Raw genomic sequence first — 21,564 nt, forward strand, 5'->3', positions numbered from 1 at the left:
TCTTAATCTGGATTATGAGATGTATTAAGAGCTACCTGGTTGTGATTATATCAAAAGATGTGCTAATCAATATTTCTTACAGTAGATCAAATTACTATTTGTAATGTCAAGGGATTAGTTGTAATGATAAACTCACAGAGAATTATCACTGGCCACTTTAGCGTCTATTGTTTTGGTTTTACAGCCCACGACTTTACTGTTTTGGTTCATTCTTACCAGTCTCATCAATGCCGTTTACAGCAGGGGCAGACAGCTTGTTTTTAGCAAAAAAGCTAACCAAACCAGATAGATAAAGTTAGAGCCTAGCTGGTGGACATAGTGCCGTATTTAGCAGTTTAAAAGCCAGATATTTTGTCATGAGTAGGAGGAGACCAAAAACAGAGCTAAAAGTATTGTTAACTTTGTTGGCTATTTTTATTTTAGTGTCAGTCCTAGTTCAAATGTCCTTGTCAGTTTTTTTGTCAAGTTTTAGTTGACTAAAAGTCTGGAAAACCGTAACTACTTTATTATAGTTTTTAGACAAATTATCACCTTGTTTCTTTCTCCCGTGCCCTTTTGTTGTCATTGTTAACTTTAACTTAAGTAGCACAGGAAATGGAAATGCTACACTGAAAAAAAAAAAAAACAGTCTATACTATTTTATCTCCTCTTTAACGAAAATAAAGAGAGATTTTGGTAATGTTTCATTTTTAAACTACATTTTAGTCTCGTCTTTTTTCGTCAGCAATATTGCATGTTGATATAGTCACGGTCAGTGTTTAATGACTTCTTAGTCATGGGAAAAAAAGGTTGTTCATGAATATATTTAGTCATCGTTTTTGTTAACGAAATTACCATGGACTAAAAGCAAAGTGAATATTGGACTTAGATTTATAAAATGGCAAGAAACACGACTCCATGTCTGCTGGATGAAATTAATAGGGTAATAATAGGTTAATGCTGTGTTTTCAGCTTGTCCTGGTAGTCATCTGCGTATTACGTCAAGATACGGTGAGCTTTAAGTGGACAGACTTTTTTACACTGAAATCTCAATAGCCTCGTCTCGGATTTGGAGACAACAAATTTTTAACAGGAAGCAAACTGAAAGATACTATGCGTTGCATTATGGAAGTGTAGGCTTCAGGGTTTTAGAGCTTGACCAGTAATGGGGACAAAAACATCACAATATCTAGGCGTCTGCCGCATCTAGGGCTGTCCTCGACCAAAGAAATTCTTAGTCAACTAACACTTATATGATTTTGTCAAAATTGATTTGTTGATTTAATCAACAGAGCTATAAAACTGAGTTTCTCCACAAAGAATCACACAAAAGCGCCACTTTAAATGTTTGTTTACCAGAGATGTGCTCATAAGTTTCTTGGAAACAAGTCATTCTGCAAGAAAAAGCATGAAAAAGCATAAAAAACGACTAATCGACTTAAGAAATCTTAGTCGACTAAGACCAAAACAACCGATTAGTCAACTAATCGACTAAGAGGGGGCAACACTAGCCACATCACTCTCTACCACTCTGAGTCCCCCAGCTTTAAGGAAGTGAAAAACAAAAATCCTGAAGCGACCCTTTAAAGTTTCATAATAAGGGTCATGGTACAGCAATAGAGAAAAAATAGTTCCTGTTCAGGTTAATCACAGCCAGATGGACGGAACCTCAGCAGCCAAAACTCAGCTGGGATCAGATGGGGCAAATAGGATCACCCTTTCTCCCTCCGACACACATTCAGCAAACCACACCAAACACATAAACACACACAGATATATGAACCCCCTTTTGTTTCGCACTGACGTACAAAGAAAATGCTGAGACCTACTTCTAACCTGCCTCTGTTACCAATAAACAGTGTAAGAAAAACAATTAAAACTGTTTATAGTAAATGAAAAACTTCCAGGCATCATACATCACCTCAAGCTGAGCAGCATGGCTTCACAGATTGGCTTTTAAACTGTCTCAGACTTTGTGGTTCCTACTTAAGACTAATGGCTACAGATCTAAAATGTTGCTTTCAAGTTCTTTTGTTTCCTTCAGACTCAAATTTATCAAACGCTGACCTAGCCTTTGACCTTAGAGGTCACAGCTGAAGCTCAGATGGATGAGTTCAAGCTTTCAGTCAAAAGGTGAGCAGACACTGTGGGGACCAGCAGTTATGAATGTCATCACCCCTGCTGCGTTTCCAATGATCAAATCTCTCCCCGGGACGACACGGCGATACCCTGTCTCATGTCTGTCTCATTTCACTTAACCCTATGTATGTTGTCGCGAAGCCAGAGGCCTCTCCTGCCCCCCCCTCCTTATAAATGTAGATAAGTCATTTAAATTCAACAGCTCTTGGTGACAAGCCAGTTTCCATATCTTGTTAGCTCCCTCATGGAGTATCCTGCTTCCTTCAGCTCCGCTATCACTCGGTCCTCCTGTTAATTCAATTACAGTAGAGGATGTAGTATAAAGGACATTGGACTGTAGTTTTGAGTTCAATTCATGGTAGCCAAATCAAACTATACATGTGACTTTGCTGAGAATCAGATCAAAGATTCACCTCTTCTCTTCACTTCATTCCTTAACCCAGTGATTCTCAAAGTGGGGTCCGGGGACCCCCAGGGTCCATGGCAAAAATTTGCTATAAATTATAAAACTATGCTGTATCCTTAAACAGTGCATATCTACAGATGTGGACCATTTGCACCAATAAACAAGCATATTGTGTCCATTACTCCCCACGTTAGCTTTGGGCCAATAGAAGCTATTACTACTTTCTCACTATGAAACAGGTCTGAAGTATTGAGGTTGAATACCAATAGTCCCAATGGCATCTAAGAGTACAAATAGTGGTAAGCATTAATCAGTGTTACGATTACTAGGGGGTTCTTGGAAACTTTTCTCCCCTGCAAGGGGTCCCTGGCCCCAAAGAGTTTGGGAACCCCTGCTTTAACCCACAATGTGTCTTTCTTTCCTCTCAGATGTGGAGTTACTGTCGATGGACAGCACTAAGGCCAGTTGCTGGGTGAATAACAAGCTGCGAGCCCACGAGGAGCAGTGGAAAGAGGACGACTGCACCTTCTGCCAGTGTGTGGATGGAGAACCGCACTGCACGGCCATGGCCTGCAAACAGAGCTGCCAATACCCGGTCAAGATCCCCGGAGAGTGCTGTCCCTTCTGTGAAGGTATACAGTTGTGTTGGCCTTTTTATTCATCATAGGGCTGCACAATGAATCAAATATTATTCGCGATCACGATTTTGGCTTCCCACAATTAAATGAACACAATCGACTTTGGTACTGACGTTTAAAATGCTCTGCTCATAGAAAAAACTCTGCTGCATAAATCAAGCGCTTCCTAAACTAACATCTAGAGATGATCTGCCAATTGCAGCCGATTGAAGCCAGACGGTTTTCAGCAGTCTCATATCAGATTTTTGCCATTCACACACACATATGTGCAGCCGGCACATGATGGTTTTACGTCGGCACACAGCGGCACAGTCAGTAATATTTAAATAAAAATACAATCATATTTTTCTTAATCATTTGAATTGTGTGATTTTATGCAAATAACCATTATAGATGGCAAAAACAAAGTAAAAGGATAAAACTTAGAGTTTTTGACGGTTGGAATGTAGCACAACATGGAAGTAAAAGCCGCACTCTCGTTATTTGAATGTTTTAATTGCAATAAAAGCATTTTGTCCCTAAAATCAATGAATAATCGTGATAATAATCGTGATCTCAGTATTGATCAAAATAATCATGATTATCATTTTGCCATAATCGTGCAGCCCTAATTTATCATATAGCTTATATCTATATGAGGTGCATATTAGCCCACATACCACATGTCGGAGGCTCCTGTGGCCCCGCCAGCTTTGCTACAGAGGCCATGTCGGCATGGGCTCATTAAAGGGGAGGCCACGGAGCATTCTTCAAGCTGCAGGGTTCTTTGTGGTCCTTTATTACCCTTGCCCGCCAAAATGAGACCCACCTGTGTGTGTGAGGCCGTGCCGTGCTTTTAACACAGGAGGCTGCATAATTGAAGTGGATCCCTTTTTTGTGAGTGTAATTAGTTACAGCTCATTGGGCTGCTCCTCCCACTGAACGTGGCGAGAGAGATGGGAATAACTATGGTGCTATGTCTGTACGTGTATCCTCACTTAGAGTGTGGCTTCACAATAAAGCGGCCCTGATTCAAGAGGTCCAGTCCAGGGGACATACCATTGTCTTCACTCCTAGTCCTACAGCTAAAACATGCCTTTATAGACACATTCATCTTATTAACGGTAGACAGTTCCATACAATACGGCGGGAGAGGTATAATCCCCCTTACAGTGCGACCCACCCTGGTGTAATTGCTCTACATTTATCTGTAATTACTGTTTATCCAAAAACAACAGCAGTGTAAAGGTAGCTATTACAGTTGGCACAAAAAAGCATCGGTGAGGTACAACACCTGAGGGATCCTAGCACACGTATATAAAAAAAAACAGAAAGAAAGTCATAAAAGAAATCACAGTTTGTTCTTTGTTGTATACTGCTGCTCTCATGCAACGTTCTTACCCTCCATCATCTCTTTTGTTCTCCAGAGCCTTCTTACGAAACAGTTAGCCCCATGCTGTGCCCTCCCCTGGAAAACTGCTCGCTGTCAGGGAACGAATGCCCATACGGCTTCCAGCAAGACAAGAATGGATGTCTGCTCTGCCAATGTCTCAACAGTAAGTTTCCTCGCTTTACGTTCAACCTAAAGGGTTAAGTTACAGGGATACATTCTTCGGACATGCTGCTTCTTGCATTAAAACGGTGGACATACAGCTCTGTATTTACCTGTTTGCTCATGCTGATGTCAAAACAATTTTGCCAGACCCTTGGTTGTGACAGCAACAGACGTGTTCATATTCATGGCAGCTTATTTGTGTACAAGGTCCAGGAATGTTCCCGTGACCTCATGCTCTTGCTTTTGATGGATTGTTGTCCCATGATCAAGGTGACCTCTCCCTAAACTCTTTCAGATGACTCCTGCCCTGACCTGGGAAAATACTGTTCCCTGCAATGCCCGATGGGGTACAAGAGGATTATTTTGACTGCGAGGTGTGCGAGTGCAGCATCCCCGTGCCCAAGTGCCGACCTTTGACCTGCACTAAGACCTGCCCCTATGGATATGTGTAAGTACAACCAGTAACCCCGTGGGTTTCTCATACCCCCAAGTCCAGCTACACTCATTTGTCCATCCGTGTTTTCAGCCCGTTTACAGACATCGGTGGCAGTCAGTGACGTGATGTGCAGATATATGAGGAACTATACACCTTTGCTTATACATTCTCATAAGACAGAAAAAACCAAGTGGATAGTGATGTTATGTCAGTGAGAGGTGGAAAGATACTAGAATATTGCAACTCAAGCAAAGTACGGTTCTTTAAAGACATTTACTCAAGTAAAAGTAAAAGTAGTTGTGTAAAAAGTAAAAAGTAGGTCAGTTAAAATGTACTCTGGGTAAACAATACTGTGTTAGATTTAAATGAGGAGGGGGGTGATACTGTTAAATTAAAAAAACATCTTTAGGTTACAAAATAGATTTGCCTTCTGTCCAAACCAACAGACTGTGTCTGTGCATACAACTGATTATCAATTATATAAATATACACCTGCCTTCCACAGTGGAGCCTCACAAGAAGAAACCAGTAAAGAGATTAAACTCTGACAATTAAACAAAAATGATCGACCATAAATAAAACCAGCTAACACCACGGGCCGCATATGAAACTACTTTTAACAGCAGAAAAAAACAACAATAACAATGCAGACAATGTGGACATGTAAACAATATAAACTAAACACATATTACTGCAAAGGAGAGACTACACAGGTTTTACACACACCGCCCAGGTGTTTTTGACGTTCTCCTCTGGAGAGTTCAGCAGTGTGTTGTTGTACCAAAGAGTATATAAACAAAGAGACAAAGAACAGTTGACTTTCACCTTTTGGCATATATATGTTCTTTGGTTGTACTCACCTGTCTGAACGGCATCCTGCCAGTCTTGTCCCGAGGTCCTTCATCACAATGTGCTCCAGGTTCAACTCCTCTTCTCGTTCATCCTCAAAGCATAATTTAACCAGTCCACTCTGCCTCTCTGTCCCAGTAAAACCAGTCCACTCTGCCTCTCTGTCCCAGTATAACCAGTCCACTCGGCCTCTCTGTTCCCCAGTAAAACCAGTCCACTCTGCCCCTCTGGTCCCAGTATAACCAGTCCACTCTGCCCCTCTGTCCCAGTATAACCAGTCAACTCTGCCTCCTTCAGCTAGCCAACAGCACCAACAGCACAACACAACCAGCTAAGTAACACAACGGTTTTCATGACCGGTAACTAGGGACCGGTAACTAGGGACCGGTAACCAGGGCAACGCTGGGTCTGGTTAGCATGCGATGCTAACATGCTCAGTTAATGCGCATTAACTCCGTCATTAATTAAGATAACGTTAGACATAGACATGTTTTAACTATGCAGAGGTACAATAATGCTAACCAACCTTTGTGTGCTGCTTAATTTAATTGTACATGAAGTCGCATCCGCGCGTGAACTCTGAGGCCCGTTAATGTAAACATTTATGACGTATCATTTCCGGAGCGTCACCTATCTGACGTGAAGCTGACGTCATCCTGCGGCCGCAGACACACCTGCAGCAGCTGCTGGTTTCCATTTCACACTTTATCAGGACTTTTCATGTGACTTTTGTTCTAAATCATTTACAGATGCGACTTAAAATGTAGCAAAGTACTATACTTGTAATAAATTATTATTAAATAAAAGTAAAATTTCTGATTAAATGGGCATATGCTCATAAAACAGAAAAATCCAGTAATTTTGGGGAATTCTGTTATGTCGGTGAGAGGTGGAAAGAGTAGCCAACTAGTAAAATAAATATTATTTTAAAGAAATTTGACTCTAGTAAAAGGGAAAGTTCTTGTGCACAAAATGTAATTAAGTGAAAGTAATGTTTGGAAATTCCGTTATGTCAGTGAGAGGTGATCAGTTTCATAACGTACAACCCTTACCAAATAGAAGGTTATTCAAGTGTACTATTAGTATATTTATTTTATAATTAAAATAGGAGAGTATTTCTGTTATATATTTTCTGTTTACTGTTTATGTACTTATCAGAGATATACTTAAGTATACCTAGCTTATACTGACAAGTATACAGAAAAGTCTAAGTATATTGGCTTATACTTGTACTTAATCTTTTGATCGATATATACTTAAGAATAATTAAGTATTCTTGCCTTATAGGCCTACAGAAAAGTACACTTAGCTTGTAGTTGTGCTTACTTTTTGATAGAATAGTCTATTAAAGTGTGTGAGATGTTTGTAAACAAATGTTTTGATATGAATTTACTTCAATTCATCAAGAATTTTCTACGTTTTTGGATTCTCCGTTCACCGTGGAGGCATGTGAGAAAAATCTTTTTTTATCATCACAAATCATCAAGTCAAATAGCAAAAGGAGCAAGTCTCTTTATGTAATACACAAATCAAGTACTAAAAGTTAAAGCATGCAAAGTATACTCTCTTGAACTAAAAAGTGGGCCACTAGTATATACAAGTATACTTGCAGTATGAAAACTATTAAACTGAGAGTACTTTAAAGTGTGCTTTCATAAACAAAAAATTGGGCTACAAGTATATAACTACTAAACTAACAGTATACCTATTCACTTGTAGTATAGTTCATAGTATAGTTGAAGTACAAAATACAACATAGATGTAAACTAATTGTGTACTCAAAGTTTACTGTTCTTACACTTAAAGTACACTTAAAGGTATACTTTTATAAACTAAAAAGTGGGCAAATTTAGTACCAAGAAGTATTGAATTAGTGCACTTATAAGTATACTACTAGTACATTGATATTAGTATTCTTACTACATAAAGTATACTTCGGGGAAATATACTTGAACTTTACTCAAGTATACTTCATAAACTACACTTAATAACTTTTTCGTAAGGGAATGTACGTGAGTTTTTCTTGAGCCTTAAAATCGGTTTTCGCCTAGTCACCTCCTGTATTTAAATTGGTATGGCTGAATGACACTTTCAATACTTCTATTATCAAGTGCTGCCCAGAGGCCAGTGCCTGTCTGGTCCTGATCTAAAGGAAGTAGAGCAGGCTATTGCAACAGTAGTTTGGCATCCGAGATCAAAGGGCCCACCTTGGTGGCCGATCCCAGGTCTCTAAATCTGTTTGTTCGTGTTTGTGTGCGAGTAATTCACTGTGAGGTCCTCACCAGCCTCTCAGCCCCCCTGCAACTCCTCTCCACCTAATCCCATTTAACCCAATCAAACATCTGGAAGTGCTCTCTCTGCTGGGACGCTCGGTCCCCAGGCACCACTCTCATTTCATAAATCATCGTTCCGTCTCAAAACAACGATCAAAAACACATCAGGACAAAAGCGGCCTTTATGAAACGTATACAGTTGGGATTCTTTCGGGTATCTCAACCGTGCTCTTGTGGAGCCACGGCTCAAGATGGGCCCGATATGTCTGCGTGGGATGCCAGAGGAGAGTAGAAGAGAGGATGAGGGGGACCCTGTGGGGAAAAGAGGAGCAGGAAGTCCTGGCTTTATCCTTTATAAGCAGCTGTTTAGGTCCAGCCTCAGAAGTCTGAAATCCTCTGAGAGCTTGCCAGCCTTACAATGCAGATCTGTCCTCTCACACACACACACTCTGCATGCAGCCACAACAAAGAAACAAAAGACACAAAGGATCTCTGTGTTTACACTGGTTGTATTGATGACATCCTGTGTGTACTGTAATGTACATATCCAACTGAAGGCCTCTGAATGTAAACTATGCGTAACCATGTGCTGACACCCCATTCTCAGGGCTGTTCTATACGAATATAAGTGGTGTTTTCAATCCTTCATAGCTCAAAATCATCACAGTGGACCTCACGGGGTCATGAATGGCATCCTTCTTGGCCAATCCACAGTTTGCTGCACACTGGAAATTGTGCCGAGCCAGCAGTCCCGTGGCCCCAGGGGCCACCAGTGGCCTCCGCCAAGCCCCTCTCTATCCCCTCTGGAGGCCCAAAGCGCTGCTTGGCATTCCACATGCCATCTTAAACAAGCCTTGCTCTAAGGTCGCCCAGCACTCTCTGTCTCTTGTATTTGTACAGTGAGGCACTAGCCAATGTTGTTTCAATAGCTGTTATTGCTGGTTCAGCATAGATAGGGTGCTCTATTTGCTGAGCCCGAAATGTTCTGTCCTCTTTATGGGACGCAGCACGGTCCATGGGTTCGAGGGCTTCTTTTTATTTATGCTGCCCTGGCAGATGAAGATGAATAGAGTCATTACCCAGTGCCTAATGAGGCCAATGCTTCATAAAATGGGTATCATCACTCACTTACCTTGAGGGAGAGACGCTAGTGAGGGAGGCCTGGCTGGGTGAGAGAGGCTGAATGAGATAAGTGTACATACAGGTCATTCTTTCATCTGGGTTTTTCACAACTTATCAACCTGCAGCTCATCCATGTTTTATTAGGCAGATAATTGGATCCAACCGGCCTATTTCCACCCTCTGCTGCTTACGCACTTCATACTGCTCCGGTGTCTTTGTATGTGACGATATATCCCTTTAATGCTGCTTTGCTCTGACCATGACTCAAGTTTCGCTTCTGGCCAGTTTAGTTAAATTACGAATCAGCCTGGCCATTAGAAGGTTCTATCTGTCTCTCTTTTTCTGTACTTCCCAGTCAACATGCCCACCTCATCCTATTATCCGGCCGCTGCTCTTGGTGCTCTTATCTGTCCGCCAAAGGCTTTTGAGAGCAATAAGGATGGCAAACAGGGTGAATTGGAAGCATCTGAATTGGCTTTAGATTACTCCTTCCAGAGTCGTTGGGTTGGCATGATGTGCAAACCGCAGGATGTCACGTGTCGGCCTTTTATTTGGTCCTCCTTCAAAGGCGGCTAATGTAGAGAGGGGGGAAAGCAGGTCCAGATGTTGATTATACAGACCCGAAGCATCTGGGTTTCACTCAATCCAACGCCATGTTGCTCCACAGACCTCTGCTCAGTCTTGGAGATATCCAATTTTAAACTATTTGAGCTGCACATGAGTGGTGTTGTTTACTTCCTGACATGCTCCTAAAGTAATTAATTCATTATGTGTATGTGTTGCCCTGCAGGAGGAACAAGCACGGCTGTGAGATGTGTCGCTGCGTCAAGTGTCCACCCTTCACCTGCGACAAGCACTGCAGCGAAGCTATCGGCAGAACAGGAAGAGCTGCTCCATCTGCATGTGTAAAGGTAACTGGCAATATTTTCCTGATCCGAATAATACTGATAATGTGAAAATAGTTTGGGGGTGATCACTGATGCTTTCACGAGAAATATAGTGATTGATGAGTCCTAACGATGTTGATGACCTCTGACCTTACTGTGGTTGAACCGTGCTGCTTGTGGCTTGGCCTTCCCTCTGCCACTAGTCTCAAGCCAAAATTTTCATTCTCATACATAACAAATCGTAACATCAAATAGAGACTTTTGTATATGTAGAATTTTTTTTTATTTCTTTATTGCCTTTATACATATACAAATTAAACAAACAAAAAACCATTGAAACTTACAACTGCAAAGAGGAGGATAGAGTTTACACACTATGATGCCGCATAAAGTACTATTTGCTTATTGTCGCTTTTATACAGCAATTTACATTATTGTAGTTAAATTATACAGTTCCTATGCTTTATTTCTAAACCTAATCCATTTTTCCCAATTTTCTGTTAAACTCATCTCTTTCAACTTTTAGAGAATAAGTCATTTTTTCCATCTCAAATATTATATTTCCTGTACTATATCTAACCACCGTCTACCATAGGGATATTTAACCCTTTCCCCGATATGTATATCAATATATTACCCATACTTTAAATTGAGTCATAGCTGCATCTTAAGCTGTCATATATCAAGAGTTATCTCCTGATAACATAACTACAGCTCCACCACTGTGCACAGTGTGCAGGTTAGTGGATAGAAGGGAGATAGGAGAGCTCTGTTAGTGGAGTTGAACTTCTGCCACTAAAAGCTGAAGCGTTGATTTCCTGTGACACTTCTGCTGCTTTACTGTGGACACTTTTATGTTGCATTGTTTTGGTTCTTGTTGGTGTTTAGCTTATCCCAGGAGGCTGTGTGTGCAGCTCTAATTAGATTCCCTCAAGTATGCCCATGCCACATTTATGCTGCACCACATTTAATGCGATGTGGTTATCTTGCCAGTTTAGCTGCATTATAAATATTTCACTATTAAATATACTTGTGTTTTCCTGTATGGTGAGATGATCAGTGCAGCCGGCTCCTCACCACACAGACTTGTGCCTATAAACTGCTGTTTACACTTATTTGAAGCCTTATATCAGTCTCTCTGTGGACTGTTAAAATATTTAGGGGTAGGAAACTTTTTTTTGGAAATATGTGTGTGTGTGTTTTTTTTAAAGATTTAAATAAAAGAGAAGAGACAAGAAACATCTGCCGAACTCTGCAACATCGTACAGGTCACTGTGTTTGTTCCGGATCCCAGTGGATCCCTGCAACTTTAAGAGTTTAAACACATGCTGGGGCCCTTCATAAGTTCTCTGTGTCCCTCAGCTACAACTTTTTCAGTAAGTTGACAAAAAACTGTGGGAAAAGTATGAAGCTTTTGTTTGTGGCTGGATTACAAATGATTATTGGGACATAAATACACAATAAAGGAAGATCAAATACTCCTGACTGATGAGTGTTCCAGTATATGGAACCATAACCACTTAGCTCCCACCTTTAGCCTCTCATGAAATTGGAAACTGGAGACAATAACACTGGCCCATTTACTGTAAATCAATAAATGTACTTAATGAAATTTCCACAGTGGATTTACAGGATCCCATGCCATAGCAGGCTATGCTGCCTTTTGAAGTTTTTACACAGCTGTTCCTCAGCCACCCAGTAATGTCTGTGCCTCTCATGTTTGCGTCTCCAGAAAGTGGCCATGTCCCAAGCACCACTGCACAGGCCTCGATGCCCAGCTATTGCCTCACCTCCAACCGGGCAAAACGCTACGAGGAAGGTGACGGTTGGACCACGACGGCTGTCGTGACTGCTACTGCCATTCCGGACGGGATGATGTGTGTGCTCATATCCTGCCCTCGTGCCCAGCTGTTCTAATCCAGTTGTGAGGCCCAACCAGTGTTGTCCCACGTGTGAAGGTAATGTCTCCGCAATTCAAACGGGGACTTTATTTATAAATCCAGTTTTTAAGACGATTCCTCTGGTTATTATAACTTGGGACTAGCATTTATTGTAGTTTTAGGCCATTATTCCTGTTGGTTATAAGAACATTGTACTCATCAAGTTGATTGTTGAGATCTGGGAATGTGGTGGCAGTCACACAGCTTTAAAGAAACTCCCAATAATTCATATAATAATAAAAATGATGGCCAAAAATGAGACCGCTAAGTTTTGATCAACCAGAATAATCCTTTAATAATCTTGTCCTCATTTGAAAAGACAAACTGTATCAATGGTATAAGAGCAGTTTGAGTGTTTCTTTGTTTCTGTTTGACTTTTTTCATTCTCATGAAGCAATTTACATCAAGGTCATCGCTCCACATGTGTCATCTCTAGCTTTGTTACCTCAAAAGCTAGACGAGGTTATGTTTTTGGCCTTGGTTTGTTCCGTCTGTTAGTCAGTAGGATTACTGGAAACACGTACTGGCCCGGAATTTGCCAGATTACCAGAGGAGAACCCATTCATTTTGAGAGAATCTGATCACAGGGCGGATACACAAGATTAATTTCCACTTTCGTTGCGAGACATTGCGAGATAGAGCATGACCTTGATGGAGATCTGCTCTCTCCAAGGGCCTGTCTAGTTAAAATTGAAATAACATTTTAGAACTCAATTTGACACCCGATTACTCGTTGGAAATTGTTGTAATTAATACACATGCTTGAATTGCACACACACACATCATCCTGGCAATGCACAGTCCCTTAACAGCTCATGCAGCAGAGAGCTTTGGATTCATTAGCTGTGCTTTTAGACATTCAGACTTGCTGGCCACTTACACTCTCATACATACAGTCTCTGTCTGGTTTCTCTAGAAGTGGGAGGCGACACTGATCCCCACCCACCTCTTTTTTTTTTTTTTTTTTATCCAACAACCCTCCGACTCATGCGGATATTTTATGGAGGGTTGACTCAGTTGGCTGTTCACAATATTTAGGAGTGAATAGAATGTCTACAACTTTCAGAAGCTTCGCACCAACTTTGCAGTCGGGGGACAACAGGATAACTGTTTGCAGATGTCTGCTACTCTGCTGGACAGAAAAGAATGTTTTTTCCAACTAGTGTCAAAACACAACTTGGACATCAGCCACCCTATACGGCCCCGAGGCTTCTTTTTAATGGCTAGTGGTCTCCCATGCATCTTGTTCCAATAACCTTTGACTCTGTTTACGCTCTCAAGATTGTTCTCTCATCGTGTAGCAGTTATTGTTATGAATGGATGTTTGGTTGGTGAATTTTGATAGGCACAAGCAATGAGGCATGATGTTTCTTTTCTTTTCCTCTTTCTACTGTAGATGAGTCAGGCAGCGGTCAGATGGAGGGGATGGACATGGTGGTGTGCAGAGCGCCCGGGGGGGAGTTTTACGTGGAGGGGGAGACCTGGAAACCTGGACGAGTGCACGCGGGTGCACCTGCAGGAAGGGGACGCGTCCTGTGCGACACCGAAGTGTGTCCCCGGCTCTCTGCCAGACACCGATCAGGAAACAAGGGACAACCTGTTGCCATGTATTGCTCAGGTAAAAAAAACAGGAAAGCAGAAGTGAATTCAGATAAAAAGTCAGCGGGCGTCACAAGTTGGGGTTGTGGGTAGGGAAGTCTAAATCTGGTTTTGGATGTGCTATCAGCATGTGGTTTTGGAAGGGTCGCACTCTGTTGGCAGTTTTATGTCAGGCACACAGACTCATAAGAAACCAGCCAAGACCGGTTGGATTTAAATAGTGATCCTTCACGCATGCAGGCAGCAGCCACATGTGGACCGCTTTCCACCCGGCGGCCCACAGTCGGCGTTTCATCCAACGCTCTTATAGCTGGAAGGGTGATTCCACTGAATCTGTGCTATTCCGCCCGGTTATGGGAATATACTTTGACACAAATGTCTAGCCGCGAACGCAAAACATACGCATATTTTATTTACAGCCGTACCCCAAACCACTCGAGCCTCTTCTCATACACTCAGAATCAACATATCCCAAGCACTCCGGAGCATGAAGGGCCAACAAATCAGCAATGCATGACTGCGCCTGAGAGCTGCTCCTCGAGAATGCCGGGCCCACCTTATCGCTGCATCTCCCTTCACAAAAGCAGAGGCCTGCCTTTGATATATGTATGGGCCTGGTCACCAGGAATGTGGGGAATAATACACATCTCACTGACAGGCCCCTGTGATGTATGTATACAGTATGGTAGTGCAGTGTGTGTACACGCTAACTAAAGACTTTGGTCGTGAGAAAGCCATAGATCTCAGGCCCGCGGGGGGCTGATGAGACGGAGAGATAAGGCCTTCCGAGTGAACTGACATCTGCCATATGGAGTCACATGTGTTTAACATACAGTCTATCTCGAACGCAACCCTAAGGCCCATAACTTTGGTGGATTTAGATGTTATACAGCTGGGATAAATGCAGGAGTCATGTAGAAGCAGGCCTCTCTAGAAGCAGTTATATATAACTCAGACAGAATTAGGCTTCTTCCCTTTGAAAAATGGCGATTCTCTAAAAGCTATAACCTTACCCTGTCCAAATCCTATTAAGTGAGGAAATAGTCTGGAACACAACCTAGCACACAACCCCCATGTCTTACACTTAACCTTTGTGTAATTTCATTAATAACCCTCCTTTCTAACAACCAAATTTCTGCAACCACAGAGGAGACACTAAGCCCCTTGCTGCCGGTGAACAACAGCCAGCAGGAGTACTGCATCACCAGCGACGGAGACGTGCTGCTGGCCGGTGACTCCTGGAAGGCCAACGCCTGCACCAGCTGCACCTGCAACAACGGCACCATTCAGTGTTTTCTCTCAGCGCTGTCCGGCCGCCAACTGCAGGGTGCCCGTCTTACGCAAGGGCCAGTGCTGCCCACCTGTCTTGGTGAGTATGTAGGTGCATCTCATTAGAGAGAAAGCTGGCCTTTTATAAGTATTTGTGCCGCTTTATTGCACTAAAAATACACCCAACTTTGAGTTTATGTAACACTTCCACAAACTGAGAGCAAGAACTGTCAAAGTTGTACACAACTGCCATCCTTTTTATAACAAGTGGTACCACTGAACAGGGCACAGCCTGTTTGTTGGGGTAAGTTATAATAATTCATGTCAAAAAGAGGGCGTAACTGAGGAATGTGTGAGGCTGAATGTGTTTGTTCGTTAGACACAGCCACTCTGGCGCTAACATGGGCAAACACCATCATTCGCAACAACATTCCATGTGACACACACACAAACACACGGAGCGAAAACATTCCTCGAGCATCCGCACATTCACACGTGTTTCCTGTTCCCGGCTGAATCGGGAGTCGCAACGCTCTCTCTGTGGCGGCACAGGAAGGCAAAGCTCTATGTCAGCTTTTCCTATAGAGGAAAACCTCGGCATAGGCTCCCATTGTTCACCCTGATATGTCTGCCTGTTTTCTGCCCTTTGTTTTGTTTATTTGACCTGTGGAAAACAGCTTTTAAACGTAGTGTACAAAGCAGTACGGTGGAAATTAAGGGGATAGTTCCTATGAATGCAGCTCATACACTGACTCACAGATGGAAATGTTTATGTCTGGATTGTTTTGCATTACACCAGCGTTGTTAGTAATGGATGTTATTCCTGTCTGAACAGAAATTACGACGTCAATGCCGGTGATGGTGGCCACCACGCCCCCAAGAAAAAACGGCCACTGTTACAGTGGAGAGTGCAATTGGTGGATCACCACCGTCACAGGACCGCCTGTCATCGCTGAAACAGTACCATGCTCATTACATTCCTCCACACTCTCCGTGTTCTCTTTAATACACTGTTAGTGGTGGTAACCTCATCCTAGCTTAGGGTGACCAGGTGTGCCACTTTACGAGGGACGGTACAGCGTTTTTTATCCCTTGTCCCACATATTGAGACGATGTCGCCACATTTTCATTGGCTCTAGTTTTTTAAAAAGTCAAACCACTGCAGGACAGACGCTTTTTTTTAAATCTGGCTTTTATCCAATGGCTGTGAAGAAAGCAGGGAAGGCTGTCATCACGGCGCTGTGTTCGCTGTCAACTGCGGCACACGTGGGGTCAAATGCGGTTAACATTTCACAGTATTGTGCTACGCTATGCCCAACAGGGAAAATTGCGAGTCACCGCAAAGTCACAAGCTATGCAGATTTAGGGAAACTACCACAAAGAAAGGAAGAAGGCAGCTACAACAAAGACTGTGAAACTACTTATAAGTATTTATATGCCGGTGGAATGCGATTCTCAGAGTTTTTTGTGAAATTTGCCAGTTATTTTTTCAATTTCCACCGGGGGGAATACGACTTGAAGCGACACAGTTTCATGCGAGTCTCACAAGAAACGTGGGGCTCAAAGAGAGAATGTGCAGATCTATGGATGCATTCGGGCAGAGCATAGAGATGTTACAGATAAGGGGCAGAAGTAGATATGTTTATTATTTAAGTTAGATAGACATTATATCAAAATAGTAGACTAACTCTCAGCCTTGGTAACGTGTTCCACATTGTCCACACAAACATACTCTTTGTCCCACATTTGTTTGTTGGGATCTGGTCACCCTATCCTAGCTATTGGCATCATTAGTGTGTACTCTCCTCTGCCAATCCCTGCAGATGTTTATATAAATAAAGAGTGTTTGGGATACCTGGATTAATGAGTGAAAGTTATACGAACTCGTGCTGAACTAAAACAATAATGATAAATGGACACTGGCTAGCTCTCTCAGCTCAGCTCTCCTGAGAGAGAAATGAGCTGTTTCCAATTTAGAATTTGGTAATAGAGAGGGCACGGTTAATGAAAAAGCAATCGGATATCAATGTTGTCTATGTTCCACAGGATGAGCCAGCTTTGGTGAGAATTACCCCAGCCAAACAGAATGGCCATCATCTACCAATCTGCAGCCTGGATCCTGGCAGGTCTCCTCCTGGCCATCATCATCTTCCTCGTCGTGGCGTTGCTCATCAACAAGAAGAAGAAGTGGGGTGCAGATGTCGTGCTACAGTTGCACCAAAGAAGTGAGATTCTGTTATTCACATAAATCAGATCATTGTTTTGAAGGCTTAGACCGTGTTAAAAGGCAGTGTGCAGCAATTAAGGGGATCTATTGGCAGAAATGGAATATAAAATTAATAAGTATGTTTTCTTTAGTGTATAATCACCTGACAATAAGAGTTGTTGTGGTTTTGTTACCTTAGAATTAGTCGTTTATATTTACATAGTGAGCGGGTCCTCTTCCATGGAGTCCGCTATGTTGCACCGCCATGTTTGAACAGTAGCCCAGAATGGACAAACCAAAACACTGTAAACTTTTCCTGCTTGGGCCGGAGTCGATAACGTTACTCACTCCTGTCGCCGCTGCTCTCTCTCTCTCTTGCTTCACCACTCACTTCCCACGTACACACACACTCTACTACGCGCTGGCTCTGCTCTAAATGGCTCTAGATGGGGCCATTGCGTGTTTTCGTGTCGGCCAACCGCAGCGCAGAGGATTGGTGGGTCAGAATTGTCAGAACGGCATGCTGGCTTGTAAAACTGCAAAATGAGACTCGATCTAAGTAGGACATTCTGGTATTTTTGGCATACTTGCCATTTGACATACTATTGTATGGTGACATAATAAACTATTTGATACGCACAGAGGGAGATTTCCTTGATTTCCAGCTTCTGCTACAACCAGTGCTAAAGCTGTCATGACATTAGGATTAATGTAGTTTTCCCCTCGCGCTGCAGCTTTCAACTGGAGCAGAGGCCACGTCCATCATAAAGGTCTACAACCCGACCATGAAATGAGATTGTAGTGTCAGAAAATCAGAATTCGTCAGCGAGAATTATCAGAAGCTAACATAAATTAGTAGGCCTTTCTCCCCGTCATTCTAATAAACAAAGGGATTATGTTCTTTTCTCCTTTTCCTGCTTAGACTGTGATCCTAAAGAAGCATGTGAACAAGAACTCGGTGGTCTACATGGAGCCCTCCAAGGAGAACAAATTTCAGAATGTATAGAAGAACGACTGCGGCATCATCCATTTCTCGCCAGAAATGAGCTCTAGCTGCGCGGACAAGATGACCATGCCCAGGGCCAAAGCTGAGCATGCATGGGCAATGACTGGACGCCGCGCTTAAAGAAAACTCAAACTCTGCAGATCACAGCTGTCCGGCACCTCCCACTCTCTCTTAACTGCTGTATCCATGGTGATTAGTGCAACAGTGCACACACACACACCTTGGTCGCCGCTGCCTTGTTCCCACCCTTCTGCCTGAGGATGCTCTACAAGAGACAAAGACCTCGGTTTCTTTTAATATGTGTCCATATTCTTCTTTGTGATGGAGTGAGACGCTGGGAGGTGGACGGACGGGTGGACACATAAAGGACACACCCACTCCGGGCTCTGCTTTAAAACAGAGAGGGAGGACGCCAGAGAGGCTCCTCTGTCAGAATCAGACTTTGACTGTGAACATTGTAATATTGTCGCTTTATATTATTCGCCTTTGAAACTGGAACTTTGAGGCAATAAGAGGAGCATAAAAAGCTTTAGGACGGGGGTTCGGGCTGTAGTTAAAACGGGGTGTAGAGGACGCTGCCTCCCCCACCCCCACCCTGAGTCCAGCAGTGCTTCATGGATCTAATCATTGTCATCAGCAGGGAGGCCAAAGGAACTGATAATCCAGTTGGATCAAATTGGGTTCAGCAGCCAAATCATAATAAGTCAACAGGCTTTATAGAGTCCCAGATCCAACCCCCTGCTTTAGAATGTGTGGTTTCCATCTTAGTTTTTGTATATTTCTACAGTATTTGTACTAGTTGTAGTGTTGTTCTTGGCCACCTCTCGTTTTTATTATGGGTGTCTCCGTGGGGCCACATTGAAACATTTTTGCCAGAAACATTCCCGCCGCGGTCAAGTTCAGGAAGGATACGCTTCCCAAATAATAGCCTCCTTTCTACCTTCAAATGACCCGAGTCATTCCATTCAGAAAACGCAGGCAATAAACCGCAATTCTACGAAATTAAATATGTGAACCCTTTCCACAATACAGTAGTCTCCGTCTTTCCCCTCGGCCTCAGCCGACCTTGGCTCTTCCAGAAGGAATCGGTCAAATCATCGCTGCAAAAACTGCAGCGCTGAAGTGGAGTGATGTTTGTCCAGGAAGAATGTCATTTTACTGACTGCAGCGCGGTGCCAGACGAATCATCTAGACCTACGGGGAATGTCTTTGATACCATGCCTCGCTTCATAACTTCATTCACAGCTGTGTTTGGAGCTACCGTTCACACCGAATGTTAGCGATAGTATTGATTTTAAAGCCTTAATTCTATAGCCTTAATGCATATCTTGTTTTCATTTAATAATTATATCAAGGAGTCTTCACCCAATATTAAAGGGGAACTACGCCCATTTTCTAATTCATACATGTTATTCATATGGTCTAAGACAGTCCAAAATATAAGTAAACATGAAAAACTCTCCCAAATCCCCAAACCAGAGCGCTAAAACTCAAATATGTGATGTCATCAAGTATAAAGTGTGGACCGCCCCGGGGAATGATCTGAGTATATGGGAACATTTTCTGTTTCACAACTGACAACAATACAATAGAATAAAGATCATTTGGGTATAAAAAAAGAAAAACATTCTGTGGGTCCATAAAATCAGCCTCCCTATTCATTGTCTATGGAGCAGCTCCAAACTTTATACCCGATGACATCACAAGTTTGAGTATTAGTGCTCTAGTTTTTGGATTTGGGAGAGGAGTTGTTCATGATTACTAATATGTTTTGGACTGTCTTAGACCATAGGAATAACATGTATGAATTTTGAAAAATTGCCGTAGTTCCCCTTTAAGATGAACAGATATTGCTGTACAGTGTCACTGATGGTTCTCGTCAACTCTTCATATACAAATGAATGATGTGGAAGAGTCTAAGGGGAACTCGCTAGTAACTGTACATAATGGTACACATTACAGAGCATGTTAAAGAGACGTAGCACTTTTCTTTGGAGCCAGTGTTTGTTTTTTTTAGTAAGAAAGCTCCCTGCAGGATTCTTGTAGGGATAAAGTCCCTAATCAGGGATTTGATAGGCATATTAAGCCCACGGAGATGTTAAACCACTCAAGTGAACACGCCGTCGCAGCTAGCGGCTCCGTACCAATCTGATCAGTACGGGGGAAAGCATTACGAAACAAACTGGGGTTTCATAGGAAAAGGTTTTGGATCAGAGCTCTCGATCCATTGCCAGTTTTTCTCAATACAAAGACCGTTCTGATGCCAAAATTGGTTGGAGACCATTTATATTGAAGTGTTTTTAGTAACTCTGTGTCTGTTTGAATCATGACCATGTGCTTTAAAAATGAAGAGGCCGACTGTAAAAGCTTACGCAATTCTTTGTTCTTCTACGTGTAAAAAAAAAAGTAGTTTAAATTAGTAGGACAGAAGAGTACCTTATTTATTTTTTCACATAGCTTTATTTATTATTACTAAACTATAGTTTGAGATTTTTTTTTTTTCTTTTTGGAAAATGAACCTTTTGGTAGCCAAAGCTGCTGTACATTGTAGACTATTTACCATTTCTATCTGCTATATTCTATACAACCTTATTTATTTCACTGTTGCAAAAACCTGTAAATATGTTTCCTAGATGATGAACTGTAACATTTACACCTTATTTTGAAAAATAAATGTGTGAACCAAAGTGGCCCGCACGGATGATAATTTAAGTGGCTTAGAGGAACAATTTCCCTTAAGTGCAGTGATGTCATTCAAGATGGTATCTGTTAGTGATTTTTAACTTTGTGGGCTCTTGCACATCTGGTCCTGGAGTTGTGCCCCAAATGGGACTTTGTATTCTCTTAGTTGTTTTAAATCTGATCATTTCCCCTTGTTCTCTTATCTCGGTAGCAGATGTCTTTAGTGGTGGTAGGTTGTTTCTGAGGGGGGGTCCTCTGAGATTTGAGTCCTATAGCGAAGAGCAAGTAGTCATCCTCATCTATCCTATGGGCTATATAAACACTGGAAATGACATGCAGGTCAGACCTGGAAACCTGGATAATCCTCAGTGCATACTGTGCTGTTGTTTTGACTTGTCCGTCAAAGCTCGCTCATAAACTTCAAGGTGAGGGAAGCTTCTCCGGAAGGATCAATAAGTCAACATTAGGGTCAGTTTCCCAGGCCTCGAATACGTCAAATACTGCAACACAAAGCCTTCAGACTACTCAAAAGTAGTCATATTTGACTGGAGATATTTTCAACTCCTCAACTGAGCAACAACTGGATTCATAATCATCAG

The 21,564-nt window shown here is 42.3% G+C and overlaps 1 protein-coding gene and 1 long non-coding RNA gene across 2 annotated transcripts in view; one reads left to right on the forward strand and one right to left on the reverse strand.

The window, feature by feature from the left end:
* LOC119474662 overlaps positions 1–6,277 on the reverse strand; it is an 87,330-nt gene extending 81,053 nt beyond the window's left edge. Inside the window, exon 1 of the long non-coding RNA XR_005203610.1 lies at positions 5,993–6,277. This is a non-coding gene — a long non-coding RNA (uncharacterized LOC119474662). The remainder of the gene's footprint in view (positions 1–5,992) is intronic.
* crim1 (cysteine rich transmembrane BMP regulator 1 (chordin-like)) overlaps positions 1–19,904 on the forward strand; it is a 40,090-nt gene extending 20,186 nt beyond the window's left edge. Inside the window, 23 exon segments of the mRNA XM_037746828.1 lie at positions 2,953–3,156; positions 4,569–4,697; positions 4,992–5,048; positions 5,051–5,144; positions 10,167–10,240; positions 10,243–10,287; positions 11,996–12,093; positions 12,096–12,137; positions 12,139–12,162; positions 12,164–12,221; positions 13,600–13,688; positions 13,690–13,710; positions 13,712–13,726; positions 13,728–13,755; positions 13,758–13,817; positions 14,947–15,095; positions 15,097–15,175; positions 15,907–16,031; positions 17,118–17,152; positions 17,154–17,262; positions 17,264–17,296; positions 18,200–18,370; positions 18,373–19,904. Coding sequence (XP_037602756.1) covers positions 2,953–3,156; positions 4,569–4,697; positions 4,992–5,048; positions 5,051–5,144; positions 10,167–10,240; positions 10,243–10,287; positions 11,996–12,093; positions 12,096–12,137; positions 12,139–12,162; positions 12,164–12,221; positions 13,600–13,688; positions 13,690–13,710; positions 13,712–13,726; positions 13,728–13,755; positions 13,758–13,817; positions 14,947–15,095; positions 15,097–15,175; positions 15,907–16,031; positions 17,118–17,152; positions 17,154–17,262; positions 17,264–17,296; positions 18,200–18,370; positions 18,373–18,480 — 1,847 coding nt within the window. The 3' untranslated portion in view covers positions 18,481–19,904.
* Positions 19,905–21,564: the final 1,660 nt, after the last annotated feature.

The sequence above is a fragment of the Sebastes umbrosus genome, chromosome 16 (assembly GCF_015220745.1).
Source record: "Sebastes umbrosus isolate fSebUmb1 chromosome 16, fSebUmb1.pri, whole genome shotgun sequence".
NCBI classification, from domain to species: Eukaryota; Metazoa; Chordata; class Actinopteri; order Perciformes; family Sebastidae; genus Sebastes; species Sebastes umbrosus.